The following is a 17,584-nucleotide window of genomic DNA, read 5'->3' as shown; positions in this document are numbered from 1 at the left end:
GAACCTTTGATAAGATATCTCCACTGACAACATAAACCAAATTAAAGTATAAAGGGGTAGGTTTATTAGGGGTAGCTTTCAGACAAGTTCACCCACCACACGGGGGAGGGGGGGGAGAGGGGTCAGTGAAGTCACCATGGAAAGGTAGACAGAGAAGGGGAAGAGAAAGAAAGTAGGCATGCAGAGAGAAAAAATAAAATTATATAATTATATAATGAAGAGCTGCTGGGTGGCCCAGCCCCTGGGTTGGAGTTCAGTGTAGAGGGCGTGGTATGCCAGTCATGCTCTGTAACAGGTAGGACTGAGGGATGTTGGGAGAACCTAGAGGCCAGGTCCACTTTGGTATGTCATATATGCACCTCAGTCACTTGTCCAGGATCTGAAACCCAACAGGCTTGTACCACCAAAGCCAGCTATTTTTTTTTTAACATTTAAATTTTTCATCATTTCATGTGAGTACTGTTTTAAATACATAAATAACCTCTACTCTATAGAAAACCTGCTGAATCTATTTAGTATTGTGTGTGTCGCGTGTTTCTGTGACAGGGTCTTGTTTATATGCAAGCCCAGTCTGGGCCGGCTCCTCCTGCCTCTGCCTCCTATTATCAGAGGTGTGTATCACCACGAACCGCTTAGGCTTTGTCATTGAAAACCCTTCTTCAGCGTCAGCTTTAGGTTGCAGGATTGCACCTCTAGGTGTGTGAATTACAAGAAAGTTCAGTGCCGAGCACTGGCGGGGAAGGAAAGGGGCAATTACAGTAAGATAGCCTCCACTCACAACGACAAGAGAAACAAGCGCGCATTTTACTCACGCTCTCAACTCCTTTCCTTCGCTCTCAGCACTCAACACTCACACTCACGGCCACGCAGTTGGGATGGGACTGAAATCACCATCGGCCACATGAATCAGCATCCCAAAACGCAGGGCCACACTAGCTGACGTAGCTAGCAAGCGCCAGGGCTCGTGGGCGCAGGCGCAAGACCTTCCTGGGCGGGGCTCGGGAAACCGCTCGAGCACCGGATCCTGGATTGGCCAGCCTCGCGGCAGGCAGTTGGCTCTACCGGTCTAGTTCCTGTGCCCAGCCTGAGTAGGCGGGAGCGAGCGGAATTCAAACGCTGCTTTAGCTGGCAATCCGGTTTCCTCGGCCATCCGGTTTCCTCGGCCATGGAGGCTTCCCAAGGCTTAGCGGAAGTGGAGACTTTGAGCCCACAACTGGCTGAGAGTTATCTGAGGTATGCTTGGGTCTCCGGACCGGTCTAGCTTGTAGTTCCTGGCCTGGGGTTGAGGCGGGTGGCCCCCACTTCCCCCTAGGATTTGACCAGATTTCTAATTCAGGGAGCTCCCCTGCCTCCGCACGCCCTGACAAGTAACTTTTAAGTCAAATAATTGAGTGTGAACTCTTTAAGAGCCTGAATTTCAATTAACTAATGAAATCCTTGAGTCTTTCTAAATTGCCAACCGTCAGACCTGGGCAAAAAGAGGATAAATAGTCCCCAAGTTGTTAGCAATCGGGAAGTGGAAATGGGATCTGAAAAAAAAACAAAACCTTATGGCGTTTGGTGGATGCTGCAAAATGTTTCATTTCCTGACCAGGGTGTTGTAATTAAAGAAAAGGGTGGCCGATTATAATGGTCAGTGAGCGAAGGGAAGACATATGCCCCAGAGGAACCATTAAGCCCTGTGAATGAATACGCTTTCACCAGGCAGCTAAGTTGGAACTTAGAAGTGTGTGGGGAGGAATATTTAACCATTAACAATTGTAGTGCAGGGCTGGAGAGATGGCTCTGAGGTTAAAAGCATTGACTGCTCTTCCAGAGGACCAGGTTCAATTTCCAGCAACCACATAGTACCTCACAACCATTTTATAACTGCAGCTCTACAGGATCCTGTACTCTATTCTGGTTACCACATGTACCTACGTGGTGTACAAACACACACACACACACACCCCACAGGCAAAACACCCATCCATGCTTATAATATGAAAATAAATAATAAATGAAATTAATTTTAAAATATCTACATAAAATATAAGCAAAGGATTTGTAGACATTTCTCTTAATAACTGTGGGCAGTGGTGACACACGCCTTTAATCCCAGCACTTGGGAGGCAGAGGCAGGAAGATTTCTGAGTTTGAGGCCAGCGTGGTCTACAGAGTGAGTTCCAGGACAGCCAAGGCTGCACAGAGAAACCCTGTCTCAAAAAAACCAAGAAAAAAATAGTAATAATAGTAATAATAATAATGGCAAATAGGCACATGAAAGGTTGATCAAAACCACTCCTGAGTAGAGGGGAAAAGATTACAACTATAATAGGGTGTGTGGCATCCCTCCTGGGACTGGAGATACAGACGGTTGTGAGCCACCATGTGGTTGCTGGGAATTGAATCAGGGTCCTCTGGAAGAGCAAGCAGCCAGTGCATAAATCTACAGTATGTAGATTTATGTTGTTGACTTGTAGTTTTGTTTTTTTTCCCTTGGTGACAAGGTTTCTCTATGTAGTCCTGGCTGCCCTGGCTGGCCATGAACTCAGAGAGCCACATGCCACTAACTTTTGCCCAGTGCCCGGATTAAAGGCTAGCAACATTACCACCAGGCATAGATACTTTTTTTTTTTTTTTGAGGCAGGTCCTTCCCATGTAAAGCCCAGGCCGCTGTTGAACTCTCCATCCTTCTCTCTGAGCCCCCATAGTGATGGAATTATAGGTGTGTAACACCATGTCCCAGTGAATGAGATCAGTCAGTGGACAGAGCCACCAGTATTCTAAGGAGTTTTCCCTTGAGGGACCTCCTCTTAGAAAAAAAATGAAGAATTTCAAGACAAACCAGAGTGAAGCAGAGTTAGAGAGTCTATAAACCTGGAGTCACATAAGAAAAGGACAGTCCGTGGGTGTATGCTTCACAAGAAAGCTGACGCCCAGGTGTCTTCACAGTGGCTATCTATAGAAAAAAAGTCTGTGGCTTTCCAAGTTTAATATCTCAAAGGATGTAATTTACAACAATGCTTAAAAATTAAATCAATCTTTTTTTTGCTTGTTTGTTTTTCAAGACAGGGTTTCTCTGTGTAGCCCTGGCTGTCCTGAAACTCACTCTGTAGACCAGGCTGGCCTCAAACTCAGAAATCCGCCTGCCTCTGCCTCCCAGAGTGCTGGTATTCTCTCTCTTTTTAAAACTTTTTTTCATTTACTTATTTTTTCACTTTACATACCGATCGGATTTTTTGACAGTTATTTTTTAATCTATATTAGTAGTCTATGTATGCAGATGCCGTGTCTGACCAAAAAAAAGGTGGATGGAGAGACATCTGTGGGTGCTGGGAACCAAACTCTATGCTTTGGTTGTGAGCCTAGCCTTTCACAGCTGAGCCATCTTTCCAGCCCTTTTGCGGTTCTCTTACAATAACTGTACCACATACCTTGCTGCTACCAGTTACTACCAGCTTTCTGGCACTGATCACCTTTCAGAGACATGGAGAGATCCTGTTGTGATTTTTGTTTGGTTTTGGTGTTTTTTTTTTCAAGACAGGGTTTCTCTGTGTAGCCATTACTGTCCTGGAACTCACTCTGTAGACCAGGCTGGCCTTGAACTCACAGAGATCTGATTGCCTCTGCCTCTGGAGTGCTGGGAATATAGACATGTGCCACCACGGCTGGCAAAAATCCTTCTGTGTTTTGACCATGACTTGATCCCATCAAAACGCTGATGGAGAGTTAATTGCCAGAGTAATGATCTTGAGAAATAATGGGTTGGGTGTCTGGCTCTCTGTCCTCATCAAGGGATTAGATGAGAACACCTCTCAGAAGAGCAAGTTTGCTTCTGTGTTAGTCATGTTCTGTTGCTGTAGCAGAGTATGTGGGGGAAAACAGCTTAAGATTTATTTAGGCTTACGATTTTAGAGGTTTTGGTACATGTTTGGCTGGCTCCGTTGCTTTTAGGCCTTCCTTGGGCAAGGCAAAGCTTCTTGAGTGAGTTAGGCATGGCAGAGGAAGCAGGAAGGGGAGTAGAGCGACATGGGACAATCTATACCCCTCCTGGCCACATTGGCAGTCACACGCTTCCTCCATCTGGTCCCATCTTCTAATTCCCACGGCCTCCCAATACTGCTATTAGATTATGACTTCATCAAGAGATTATTGGCCATTCCTTCGATTAGGTCAGAGTTCTCTGGATCCAGTTTGAGGCTCAAAAGCCACACCTTTGAACATGACACTGGGACTAATCCTTCGATGCAATTTTTCTTCCTCTTTTAATGCATTAGGGTTTTCTTTTCCTCTTCTTTTTCATTCATTTGTGTGCATGTGAGCATCTGTACACATGAATGTGGAAGTCAGAGGACAACTTAATGAGTTGATTCTCTCCATCTGCACATAATCTGGGTTCTGGAAATTGAATTCAAGCTGTCAGACATGGTGGCAACTGCCTTCACCCTCTGATCCATCTTGCCAGACTGCGGTTTTATTTGGGAGTAAGGGTAGTCGTGAGTGTGATGTATGTGCATGTATATGAGCAGATGGCCTGCAGCTATGTGCAAATGCATAAAGGCTAAAAGGACACTGGCTATCCTGCTCTGTCACTTTCCACTCTATTTCTTTGACATAAGATCTTACTGAAATGTAGTTATTTTTATTTTATATGCATTGTCATTTTGCTAACATGTATGTCTGTGTGAGGGTTTCAGATCTTAGAGTGCTGGGATTTGAACTTGGGTCCTGTAGAAGAACAATCAGTGCTTTTAACTGCTGAGCCATCTCTCTAGCCCCCATAGATCATTTCTAATACAAGATGGGTGGAGGAAATTCACATATACACATATACTTTCAGGTAATTTCAGCAGTGTATTGTTTTTGAGACACAATTTCTCTTTATAATAGAACTGGCTGGCTGTTCTGGAACTCATTTTGTAGACAAAGCTGGCCTTGAATTTACAGAAATCCATCTGCCTTTGCCTCCTGAGTGCTGGAATTAAAGTCCTGTACTACCACCCAGCTAAGGAAACATTCCTTAAACTTCCCTCTTTCTAGGCTGGGCTGTGGTGATACATGCCTTTTTTAAATGCTGGAATGGGGTGGGGCTGGGGGGCTGGGGGGCTGGAGGCTGAAGCAATCAAATCTATGAGTTCAGGGCCAACCTGATTTACAGAGTAAGTTCCAGGACAGCTAGAGTTACATACACAGAGAAACCCTGTCTCAGAAAAAGAAAAACAAACAAATATTGTCTTTTACCCAGACTGGCGGTATGTGCCTTTAATCCAGCAATTGGGAGGCAGAGGTAGGTAGATCTCTGTGAGTTCCAGACCAGCCTGGGCTACATGAGTTTAGGGCTAGCTAGAGCTACATACAGAGACCCTATCTCAAAAGAAAAAAAAAAAAACAGGTATGTATAGGTTTATATCAAGTTGACAAAAACCAACCAACATAGACTAAAAGTCCTAACTCCTAGATCTAAATACTTCTAATAGTCTGTGATGATTTGTGTGTATGTATGTTAGGTGTACAGGTGTGAGGAGTATCAGGTATATAGCTGTGGGTGCATGTATATGAGCATACATGTGCATGTATGCATATAATCATGTGTAGGTCAGGGATAGGCTTAGCTGCCATTCTTCAAGCTCTGACTACCTTGCCCATTGTAATAGGATCTAACATCTATCATTAGGCTAGGCTGACAGGCCAGCCGGACTCAGGGATCCTCCTGTCTCCATCCCCCGGGTTTGGATTACAAGTGCATGCCACCTCTCTCACTCCCACATGGGTACTGAGTAGTAAACTCTGCAGTGTCTTAGAATTTTACTGCTGTGAACATGATCAAGGGACAACATTTAGTTGGGGCTGGCTTACAGGTTCAGAGGTCCAGTCTGTTATCATCAAGGCAGGAACATGGCAGCATCCAGGCAGGCATGGTGCAGGCAGAGCTCAGAGTTCTACACTTTCATCTGAAGGCTGCTAGCAGAATACTGGCTTCCAGGCAGCTAGGATGAGGGTCTTAAGCCCACACCCACAATGACACACCTACTCCAACAAGGCCACACCTCCTAATAGGGTCACTCCCTGGGCCAACCATATTTAAACCATCACATGCAGCATTGTACTGACTGAACTGTCCTTAGTTTGTTTGCAACATTTTATTTTATATGTGTGTGTGTGTGTGTGTGTGTGTGTGTGTGTGTGTACCATGCACCATGCACCATGAACAATGCAGGAACCTTTGGAGATCACTTCCTACCTTATACAGTTTTGCTTTGTTTTGGAGTCAGAGGCTTTCTGTGTAGCTCTTGCTATTCTGGAACTCACTGTGCAAACTGGAGTTACAGACAGAACTGAGCCCATATTCTCTGCAAGAGAGGTCTTTTATCCACTGAGGCCCCTGTAATGATTTTAATATGAGTTAAATGTACTGTGTGCTGCATGGTTTTATGTCAACTTGACACAAGCTAAAGTCATCTGAGAGAAGGGAACCTCAATTAAGAAAATGCCTTTATAAGATCAGGCTTTAGGCTTATAGGGCATTTTATTAATTATTGGGGGAGGGAGGGCCCAGCCCACTGTGGGTGGTACCATCCCTGGGCTGGTGGTCTGGGTAGGCTAAGAAAGCAAGCTGAGCAGGTCAGGAGGAGCAAGTCAGTGAGCAGCACTCTTCTATGGCGTCTGCATCAGTTTTTGCCTCTAGGTTCCAGCCTTGTTATAAGTTCCTGTCTGGACTTCCTTTGATGATGAACAATGGTGTGTAACAAAATAAACCCTTTCTTCCCCAAGTTGCCTTTGGTGGTGTTTATAATAACCCTCACTAAGACACACTTAAGTACACTCATTGGAAATAATGAGGCACAATCAATAACAATTCCATCTGGTGCATGGACTAAGAAATGAACCTTAAGTGAAGCCTGAACTGTTATATTTTTAAAATATTTTACTAGTATGTATTAATGATATAAAAGAGTGGTTTTCATAATACTTTAACATGGGCTGGAGAGATGGCTCAGCGATTAAGAGGACTGACTGCTCTTCCCAAGGTCCTGAGTTCAATTCCCAGCAACCACATGGTGGTTCACAACCATCTGTAATGAGATCCAATTCTCTCTTCTTGTGTGTCTGAAAAGAACTACTGTGTACTCACATACATTAAATAAATAAATAAGTAAATAAAGCAAAGCAAAACAAAACCCAGGCAAAAAATCCAAACAACTGTCATTTTAAAAAAAAAAATAATCCTTACATGTATGTATGTATGTATGTATAGAACTTTGATGGTATTTATCTCTCCCTTACCCATACTTAAAATGATTTGTAGTGCCATCTGTTTTTGAGTTAATAACAATTTCTTTCTTCCTCCTCCTCCTGTTTTTTTTTTTTTTTTTTTTTTTGAGACAAGTCTCTATGTAGCCCTGGCTGTTCTAGAATTTGCTATATAGGCTAGGCTGGCCTGCTTCTGCCTCCTAAATGTTGGAATTAAAGGTGTGCATTACCATGCTTAGTGATAGTGATTTTCATTTTAGTAATATCTGAGTATTTCCATTGTACATATTGTTGTGATCATAAAAAGAGAAAGAGGTGTGAGAATATGTTCTGTGGTGGTGTGGGGGAAGGGAATGCCTCAGTGGGCCCATGCTGAGGCATTCCTTCCCTGGAGGAACCAGAGACACACTGGCATAGTATAGAATAGAGATTATTCAGGGCATGGGATGGAAGTTAAGGGTAGTAGAGGCAGAGAAAGGCAGAGAGAGGGGGAGGCCGGCCATGACCACATGGAGAGAGGGAGGAGAGGAGGGGAGCCCAAGAGGAGGCAAGAGAGAAGCTGAGAGTGAGAGATGTAAAATCGATAAGAGGGCTAAGAGAGAGGAGGAGCTAGCCGCCCTTTTTATAGTAGGCCAGGCCTCCCTGGCTGTTGCCAGGTAACGGTGGGGCGGGGCATTCCTGGCTGTTGCCAGGTAATTGTGGGGTGGAGCTTAGACAGAATCCTAACACATATATCCTATTTATGCCTGTGGCCTCCGGGTGAAAAGCATTAATGTCAGTCACCTGGCTACTTTCATGGATCTATGAATTTTTGCATCTCAATACAGAGTCAGGAAATCCGATGTTGATGCTAGAGATCTGTGTCTTAACAAGCCCCTATTCCAAAAAACTCAAAACTGAGACTCATTGTTCTCAATTTTTTGTGGTACTTAGGATTGAACCTAGGGCTTTGTGAATGGTAAGTGCTCTACTATTGAGCTTTTTTTGTTTGGTTGGTTTTTTGTTTTGGTTTTTTGAGACAGTGTTTCCCTGTGTAGCCCTGGCTGTCCTGGAACTCACTCTGTAGACCAGGCTGGCCTCGAACTCAGAAATCCACCTGCCTCTGCCTCCCAGAGTGCTGGGATTAAAGAGAGACATGCGCCACCACTGCCCGGCTACTATTGAGCTTTATCACGAGCCTGAGAACCAATTTTTTAGCCTTTTGAGACAATGATCTTGAGAGCAGGGTGGCTTTGAGCTCGTGATCTTTCTGCCTCCACTGGAAATACAGGTGTGAGACATCACACCTGGCTTTGGAAATCTTTAAAGGCTGAGTGAGGTGAAGTTAGCTTACTGAAAGAGGAGAGTGTTCTAGCAAGAGGACGGTGCCATGAGCCTGTACTTAGAAGTAACAGAGAAGCAGAAGGACTTGGAATAAAATTTGTAAGGTCGAAGGAGCAAGCGTGGTAGTGGATGCCATTGATCTGAGCACTCAGGAGGCAGAATCAGGCAGACCTCTGAGGCCAGGCCAATCTGGTCTAGCCTACACTGTGAGTTTCAGAATAGCCAGGCATACCCTGTCTTCAAAACAAAAATGTGTAAGGTAGGATGTGACCAGTAAAATTAGAGGGGTCATAGTCATTGACTTTGTTAGAGAGGACTTGTAATACCAGATGAAGCAGCTTAAATTTTGTAGACTATGAGTCCACCAGAGAGACCTTTTTAAGTTAACACCTTTATTGGATGCCTATGCCAGGCATTTTGCCTCTTGATACTGTACAGTTCAGTGACATTCATTATATTCACATAATTGTGAATATGGTGTGTTCAAATATAATGTGCACCTTTCACTATAGCCAATTTTTGGACATTTTTCATTACCTTCCAAAGACATTATCTCTTAAAAACATATAATTTATTTTTATTTTATGTGCATTGGTGTTTTGTCTGTTGTGAGCCTGGCAGTGGTGGCGCATGCCTTTAATCCCAGCACTTGGGAGGCAGAGGCAGGTGGATTTCTGAGTGCGAGGCCAGCCTGGTCTACAGAGTGAGTTCCAGGACAGCCAGGGCTACACAGAGAAACCCTGTCTCCAAAAAGCCAAAAAAAAAAAAAAAAAAAAAAAAAAGCCCTGGAACTGGAGTTACTAGAGAGTTGTGAGCTGCCATGTGGGTGCTGGGAATTGAACTCATGTCCTCTTAACCTCTGAACCATCTCCCCAGCCCCACAAAAAATTCTTAACCTAATTCCAGCACTTGGGAGGCAGAGGCAGGTGGATTTCTGAGTGCGAGGCCAGCTTGGTCTACAGAGTGAGTTCCAGGACAGCCAGGGCTACACAGAAAAACCCTGTCTCGGAAAAACAAACAAACAAAAAAACAAAACAAAAAAACCTTAACCATTTAGCCATTATTTCTCTAGTCCTGGTGGGTTAAAAAGTGGTATCTCCTTGTGGTTTTGGTTTCCATTTCCATGATAACTAACACGGAGCATCTTTTCATGTTCTTATCTTTCTAAAAATTATGATTTTTTAGTACAGAGTAAATATACCAACTAATGGGATACACAGATATTGCATATTTGTTTGATCATCTTCACCATACCTTTATAGAGTAGGCTGACCTGGAATTTAGGGATCCACCTGCCCCTGCCTCTTCTATGCTAAGATTACCAGCATGTTCGACACCATACTTGGCCTCACCCGCTTTTATACCTTCCTCTGTTCCTTTCCTTTTCCCTCTTCTCTTTCTCCAATACCCGTCTACAAACTACTTACCTTTCTGGGCCTGACTGATATTGCTGCAAATAAGAGGATTTGGGGCCGGGTGGTGGTGGCACACACCTGTAATCCCAGCACTCTGGGCGGCAGAGGCAGGCAGATTTCTGAGTTCGAGACCAGTGTGGTCTACCGAGTTCCAGGACAGCCAGGGCTATACAGAGAAACCCTGTCTGGGGTGGGGGGGAACCCAGGATTTGGGGGCTGGTGATATTATCCCTCTATTCAACCCTCTGAACTATAGAGAAAAAGATTTCATTTTTTATGGTCAAATAATGCTCAATTGTGTGTTTTATTATTATTATTTTATAATTCCTATAAAGGTAAGGGGCTTTTCTATGCCTGCCCTAGCTCTGAAATAATGACACAAACCTGGTATTTTATAAGCTTCTTTCACTATAGCTGTGTAGGGTACTCATCTATTCTAACCTGACTATGCTGGTCTGGCCTACTTCCCAGCCACCTGTCCTGTTACTTGCTGTCTGAGTCTTGTCCTGACTAGGATCAGAAGTCCTGTCTCTCTTGCCCATTTATTGGGCGAATGAGCTCCTTATTAACCAATCAGAGGTGATAGAAAACAATCTTTACACATCATTGAGACAGGAGATGCTATAATAATCATAACAGTGCCAACATCTGGACTGCAAACAGATCTCTGGGCACGGAAATCAGCATCCGAAATACACAGTGTACAATACATCCCTCAACAAATTCCTTTTAATTTTTTATATGCATTGGTGGTTTATCTGCAAATTGCAAGTATGTCTGTGTGAGGGCATTAGATCCTTTGGAACTGGACTTACAGACATTTGTAAGCTGCCATGTGGGTGCTGGAAATTGAATCAGGGTCCTCTGGAAGAGTAGTCAGTGCTCTTAACTGGAGCCATCTCTCCAGCCCCTCAATTATATATTTATATTGCATATATGTATATGGGGAGCCTGGCTGATTCCATAACATGGGTATTATGTATAGCATTGTGGTGAACATGGGTATGAAGGGGTCTCTATACTAAGCTAACTGATTTTAGTGGGTAAATGCTCAGAATTGATATAATTGGATTATAAAGTGGTTTTTCTCATTTTGAGAATGTCTTCCATAGAGACTTACTAATGTACATTCCCATCAGTAATTGTTTACTTATTGTTACTGTGTGTGATGTGTGCAGGTGTCAGAAGACAGCTTTGGGATTTGCTTGAGGACATTAGAAACCCAACTTAGTTACAGGGCGTGATGAGCCTCTGCTGGTAAAGTGGCTGCCCAGCATGCACAAATCCCAGAGTTCAGTCTCCAGCACCACATATAAAATTGGGCATAGCACATGCCTAAAATCCCCAGCACTCATGAGGTGGGATAGAGGCCAGAAGATAGTTCAAGTTCAACCTTGGCTATATAGTGAGTTTAAGAAGAACTTCAAGGGATACTGGAGAGTGCCTTTTTATTAAAAGTCCAACTACAGTCTGGATTCCAAAATGAACTCTAAAGCTTTCATAGGTTAAATATTCAGTCTGTTTCTGTTTCCTTTTTGGAAATTGACTTCAGAGGCTCCTTCATGCCAAACAAGTATTCTACCACTTGAACTAATTTCCAAGTCCCATGTCACATTATTTTTACCTTTTTTTTTAAATTAGATATGTGCAAGAAGCCAAAGAAGCAGCTAAGTGTGGAAATCTGGAAGAATCATTGAAACTTTTCAATTTGGCAAAGGACATTTTTCCCACCAAAAAGGTGATGAGCAGAATCCAGAAACTACAAGAAGCTTTGGAGCAGTTGGCAGAAGAAGAAGAAGAAGATGATGAATTTACAGATGTGTGCAACTCTGGCTTGCTACTTTACCGAGAGCTGTATGAGAAACTCTTTGAGCACCAGAAAGAAGGCATCGCTTTTCTCTATAGCCTGTATAAGAATGGAAGGAAAGGGGGCATCTTAGCAGATGATATGGGATTGGGAAAGACTATTCAGATCATTGCTTTCCTGTCAGGTATGTTTGATGCCTCACTTGTAAATCATGTGCTATTGATCATGCCAACGAATCTCATTAATACATGGGTCAAAGAATTTGCCAAGTGGACTCCAGGAATGAGAGTCAAAACCTTTCATGGCTCCAGCAAGAATGAACGCACTAGAAGCCTGACACGGATTCAACAAAGGAATGGCGTTGTGATCACTACCTACCAAATGTTACTCAATAATTGGCAGCAGCTTGCAAGTTTTAATGGACAAGCATTTGTATGGGACTATGTCATCCTTGATGAAGCCCACAAGATCAAAAGCGCCTCTACCAAGTCAGCAATATGTGCTCGTGCTGTTCCTGCAAATAATCGCCTCCTTCTCACAGGAACACCAATCCAGAATAATCTGCAAGAACTGTGGTCCCTGTTTGACTTTGCTTGCCAAGGTTCCTTGTTAGGAACATTAAAAACTTTTAGAATGGAGTATGAAAATCCTATTATTAGAGCAAGAGAGAAGGATGCTACCCCTGGGGAAAAAGCCTTGGGTCTTAAGATATCTGAAAACTTAATGGAAATCATCAAACCCTATTTTCTAAGGAGGACCAAAGAAGAAGTGCAGATGAAAAAGGCAGACAACCCAGAGGCCAGACTTGGTGAAAAGGATCCAGCTGTTGAATCCATTTGTGAGATGTTGTCCCTTACCAGGAAAAATGATTTAATTGTTTGGATATGCCTTGTGCCTTTACAAGAGGAAATTTATAGGAAGTTTGTGTCTTTAGATCACATCAAGGAGTTGTTAATGGAGACACGCTCACCTCTGGCTGAGCTGGGTGTCTTAAAGAAGCTCTGTGACCACCCTAGGCTGCTGTCTGCCCGAGCTTGTCGTTTGTTGAATCTGGGGACTGCCACATTGTCTGCTCAGGATGACAATGAGCAAGAAGATGTCTCCAATATGGACAGCATTGATCACTTAACTGACAATACACTGATTCAAGAGTCTGGAAAAATGATATTCTTAATGTCCCTGCTAGAGAGACTTCAAGATGAAGGCCATCAAACTCTGGTGTTTTCTCAGTCGAGACAAATTCTCAACATCATTGAGCGTCTCTTAAAGAACAAACGCTTTAAGACATTGCGAATTGATGGCACAGTTACTCATCTTTGGGAACGAGAAAAAAGAATCCAATTATTCCAGCAAAATAAAGAATACTCAGTTTTTCTACTTACCACTCAAGTAGGTGGCGTTGGCCTAACGTTAACTGCGGCGACTAGAGTTGTCATTTTTGACCCTAGCTGGAACCCTGCAACTGATGCTCAAGCTGTGGACAGAGTGTACCGAATCGGACAAAAAGAGAATGTTGTGGTTTATCGGCTCATCACTTGTGGAACTGTAGAAGAAAAGATATACAGAAGACAAGTTTTCAAGGACTCATTGATCAGACAGACTACTGGTGATAAGAAGAACCCATTCCGCTATTTCACCAAGCAAGAGTTAAAAGAGCTCTTCACAGTTGGGGATCTGCAGAACTCTGCAACCCAGCTGCAGCTGCAGTGTCTGCATGCTGCCCAGCGGAGATCTGATGAGAAACTAGATGAGCATATTGCCTACCTATACTCGCTGGGCATAGCAGGAATCTCAGACCATGATTTGATGTTCACACATGATCTGTCTGTTAAAGAAGAGCTTGACATGCTAGAAGACTCCCAGTACATTCATCAGAGAGTTCAGAAAGCTCAATTCCTTGTTGAATCTGAGTCGCAAAATACAGTGGAAAGACAAAGGACTGCAATTGAGGAGACCTGGCTCAGAGCACAGGAATTTCCTTCTCAACCAAAGAAGAAAGGTACTGAATTAAACAAGCCCCAGCCTCAGCCCTCACGCTTCGCGACTAATCCTACCCAGGTAGAGGCTATCAGTTCTCAAATGGCCAGTATAAGCATTTATGATCAGTCTGCAGAGAGTGAGCTCCAAGAGCACTCCGAGGCACATGCTGTCACTTCACTGCAAGGTGAGGAGCGCCACTTCGAAAGTACATCTGATGCTGACACTATAGCTTCTTCACCCCAGGGGCCTGAAAGTATAGAAGGAATTTGGACTGACTCTTTATTGAGCTCTGCAAAAGGATTTGCAGCTGAAAATGAAGCTGTGCAGAAGAAGGAATTACAAGCATCACCTGGGCAAGAGGCGCCGTCAGAGAACCTGGGAAGTTTTCATTATTTACCTAGCCCATCCAGCAAGGCTGATCTTGGGCCAAATTTTGATCTACAGGATAGTGTTTTATATCACCGCAGTCCCACAGCAAATGAAAATCAAAACCTAGAATCAGATGTACCCATGATTGAAATATCTGATGACTTGTCAGCATCCCCTAGTGCACTGCAGGATGCTCAAGCAATCGAGGTCCAGTTTGACTTGAAAGAGGACCCTTTAGAATCACCACCACAGTATGCGTGTGATTTCAATCTTTTCCTGGAAGACTCTGCAGATACTAGACAAAACCTCTCCAGCAAGTTTTTGGAACATGTTGAGAAAGAAAATAGCCTGCAAAGCCCTGCAGCTAACTCCGGGGAAGAGTCAGCACTTAATTTCAGTTTGGATTCTTCTAATAAGAATGACGAAGAATCAGAAGTGATTAGTGTGAAAACCAGAAACAAAGCTAGAAGGATCCTCTCAGATGATGAATATGAAGAAGATGCTTCTAAAGGTCATTCCACAAATGCATTTAGCATCTCTCCCTTTCCATTCTCATCTGTGAAACAATTCGATGCTTCAACTCCCCAAAATGACAACAGTCCATCTCAAAGGTTCTTTTCACCTAAAAAATTTGACGATGTGAATACGTCCTTACATTCTAGGAGGTCTCTGGCTTCTAGGAGGTCTCTGATCCGTGTGGTTTTAGATGATGTGGAAGATATGGAGGAAAGGCTTGATAACAGCGGCGAGGAGGAGAGTGAGCCAAGGCTCTCAGAAGAGAGTGACGAAGAAGCCTTAGCCTGCACAGAAGAGCAGCCTTCTGGGGCAATGCTGGCCTCAGGAAATAAGTCCAGCAACTTGACCGTGCCTGAGCCTACTTCTCCAGCCCACGAAGAAGCCTTAGCCTGCACAGAAGAGCAGCCTTCTGGGGCAACGCTGGCCTCAGGAAATAAGTCCAGCAACTTGACCGTGCCTGAGCCTACTTCTCCAGCCCACGAAGAAGCCTTAGCCTGCACAGAAGAGCAGCCTTCTGGGGCAACGCTGCCTTCAGGAAACAAGTCTGGCAACTTGACCATGCCTGAGCCTACTTCTCCAGTCCAGCAAAGCTCTCCCTGTGGCCCTGAGCCTTCATCAGGTGACCCTTTGCTTAATCCTGCCCAGGATCCCGCAGTGGAGGCTGCTAATGACTATGAGAGTCTTGTAGCTCGTGGGAAAGAACTGAAAGAGTGTGGGAAGATACAGGAAGCTCTCAACTGCTTAGTTAAAGCACTTGATATAAAAAGTGCAGATCCTGAGGTCATGCTCATGACTTTAAGTTTGTATAAGCAACTTAACATTTAAGAACTTTACAGCCTATTTCTTATGTCTAAAGTGAAATTGAATATATATGCTTTGTTCAGTAGTTCTTCCCTTGAATATTTCACTTTTCCCCTTTAGGCCTACTTGGCAAACTTTCAGAAGTGTTACTTTTAATTGGTATTACCTAAAGTTTTGTAAAGCTGTTCTAGCTATTTTTACTCTGAAAAGGACTATCTTGTCTGTTACCTCATTTCTGAAAATTAAAGTGCCTTTTCTCAAGAGTTTTTCCATTCATTTTCTTTCACAAGGTGGTAGGCAGATGTATACAGAAACTCTTTATAAGCTCATCATTTAGTATTCCAAAATCTAAGATATCACTAATAATGTGGTGTTTGAGTTTCCAGCTTAGCTGCAGACAGTACCTGTGCTAGCATTCTTTGGCACTTGTAGCCTGCCCTGAAGTCACTGTACCAACTGGTTAGTCATTCTTCACTTACTCTTGATTGTCAGCTTTTCTTATTTTTGGGGGGGGCGGGGGAGGGGGGTCCGAGACAGGCGTGTGGTGGTGCCGCCGCTGCCACCGCCACCCCTCACCCCCCCCCCACCCCGGCTTCCAGTACCCAATCTTATATATATTTTATTCATGAACTTAATAAAACCTCTGAGAAGCACGACTGTAAAGATAGCTCTTATTATTCTTAGGAGGACCCAAGTTTTGTTCCCAGCATCCATATTAGGCAGCTAATGACTGCCTGTAACTCCAACCCCTGGCGATCTGATGCCCCCTTCTGGACTGTGAGGATGTCTGCATGAATGAAGTAAAATCACCAGGCTCACACACATAAATAAAAAATAAAATAAAAATCTAAAACAACAACAATAAAACTTTTTGAATACAGGGCATGGTAAGAGGTATCATCTAAAAAAAAAAACAATAAAACCCTCTCAATTCTGAGAAGGAATGTACAGCTTTGAGCACATTGCCAAAGGATTTCCTGTCACAATATTTAAGTCCCTTGGTTTAGCTGGATGTGATGGTTGGTACATGCCTTTAATCCCAGAACTGGGAAGGCAGATTTGGGAGTTCAAGGCTAGCCTAGTCTACAGAGCAAGTTCTAGGTTAGTCAGAGGGATACAGTGAGACCTTGTCTGAGAAACGATGACAAAGTCCAAGTCTAATGGTGTGAGATCAAAATTCTTTAGTCTGCTTCTCCCCCTTGGTTCTAGTTGCCACTCCCAATGACTGTCTACATTTATTTGGCAGCATTAGGATGGACGGGCTGGCTTTCCAAATGCTCCAAGCTCTTTGTATACATTTTTTCCTATCCTAGTGCTAGTATGTTGTATACACCGTAGTATACGTGACTTCATTGTACTCTACTGTGTTAAATGTCTTGAGTTTTACCAGACAGTGGCGGTGGCACACACCTTTAATCCCAGCATGGGGTGGGGGTGGGGGGAGGCAGAGGCAGGTGGATCTCTGTGAATTCAAGGTCAGCCTGGTCTACAGATCGAGTTGAGGACAGATAGGAAAATGTTAAGGTTTAGGCTGGTTGTGGTGATTCGCCCCTTTAATCCTAGCACTTGGGAGGCAAGGGTATGGGTTCAAAGCCAGATCAGTCAGCATAGCAAGATCCAAACACCCAGGGCTACACAAAGAAACCTTGTCTCAAAAACCAAAAACATAAAAAAAAAAAAATCTTGACAGTTTTGTTTTTGGAGTCAGGGTCTCTCTGTGTAGCCCCAGCTGTTTGGGTCTTGCTATGGTGACTGACCTGGTCTTGAACCCATACCCTTGCCTCCCAAGTGCTACGATTAAAGGGGCGAGTCACCACGTCCAGCCTAAAACTCCTTAAGTTTTCCTTTTATCATCTCCAGAATTATAAATACCAGTCAAAGGCTGACTTCCCAAAGGGTCACTGGGTATAAGAGGCCCATTCCTCCCTACTTTCTCCCAGGCTAGTTTAAGTTGTTCCTCAAAACACAGAATCTAGTTTTTCTGGTTCAATTGTCCAGTCTCTGAGGAAGCTCCTGGGGATGACACCCATGCTACAGGGCCACTGTCCTGAGCAAAAGAGCGGGTATTAAAAAGCCTTTCAAAGTTTCGAGACGTTTAGAATGTATTGCCATTATTGTTACAGATGTGTCTGTGAGATTA

At 43.7% G+C, this 17,584-nt stretch overlaps 1 protein-coding gene across 1 annotated transcript; it reads left to right on the top strand.

The window, feature by feature from the left end:
- The first annotated feature begins 1,051 nt into the window (after window positions 1-1,051).
- Ercc6l (ERCC excision repair 6 like, spindle assembly checkpoint helicase) lies at window positions 1,052-15,705 on the top strand. Its single transcript, XM_052170975.1, has 2 exons — window positions 1,052-1,233; window positions 11,613-15,705. The coding sequence occupies exons 1-2, from the start codon at window positions 1,166-1,168 to the stop codon at window positions 15,466-15,468; spliced, it is 3,924 nt and encodes a 1,307-aa protein (XP_052026935.1). The 5' UTR covers window positions 1,052-1,165; the 3' UTR covers window positions 15,469-15,705.
- The last annotated feature ends 1,879 nt before the right edge of the window (window positions 15,706-17,584 follow it).

The sequence above is a fragment of the Apodemus sylvaticus genome, chromosome X, assembly GCF_947179515.1.
Source record: "Apodemus sylvaticus chromosome X, mApoSyl1.1, whole genome shotgun sequence".
Taxonomy (NCBI): Eukaryota; Metazoa; Chordata; class Mammalia; order Rodentia; family Muridae; genus Apodemus; species Apodemus sylvaticus.
The sequence above is the reverse complement of the archived record's forward strand: the minus strand, read 5'-3'. Positions and strand labels throughout refer to the sequence as shown.

Coding starts and splice junctions, on each gene's coding strand:
- Ercc6l (XM_052170975.1), top strand. CDS start 1,166: ATGGAGGCTTCCCAAGGCTTAGCGGAAGTGGAGACTTTGAGCCCACAA. Junction 1,234..11,612: donor CTGGCTGAGAGTTATCTGAG/GTATGCTTGGGT, acceptor TTTTTAAATTAG/ATATGTGCAAGAAGCCAAAG.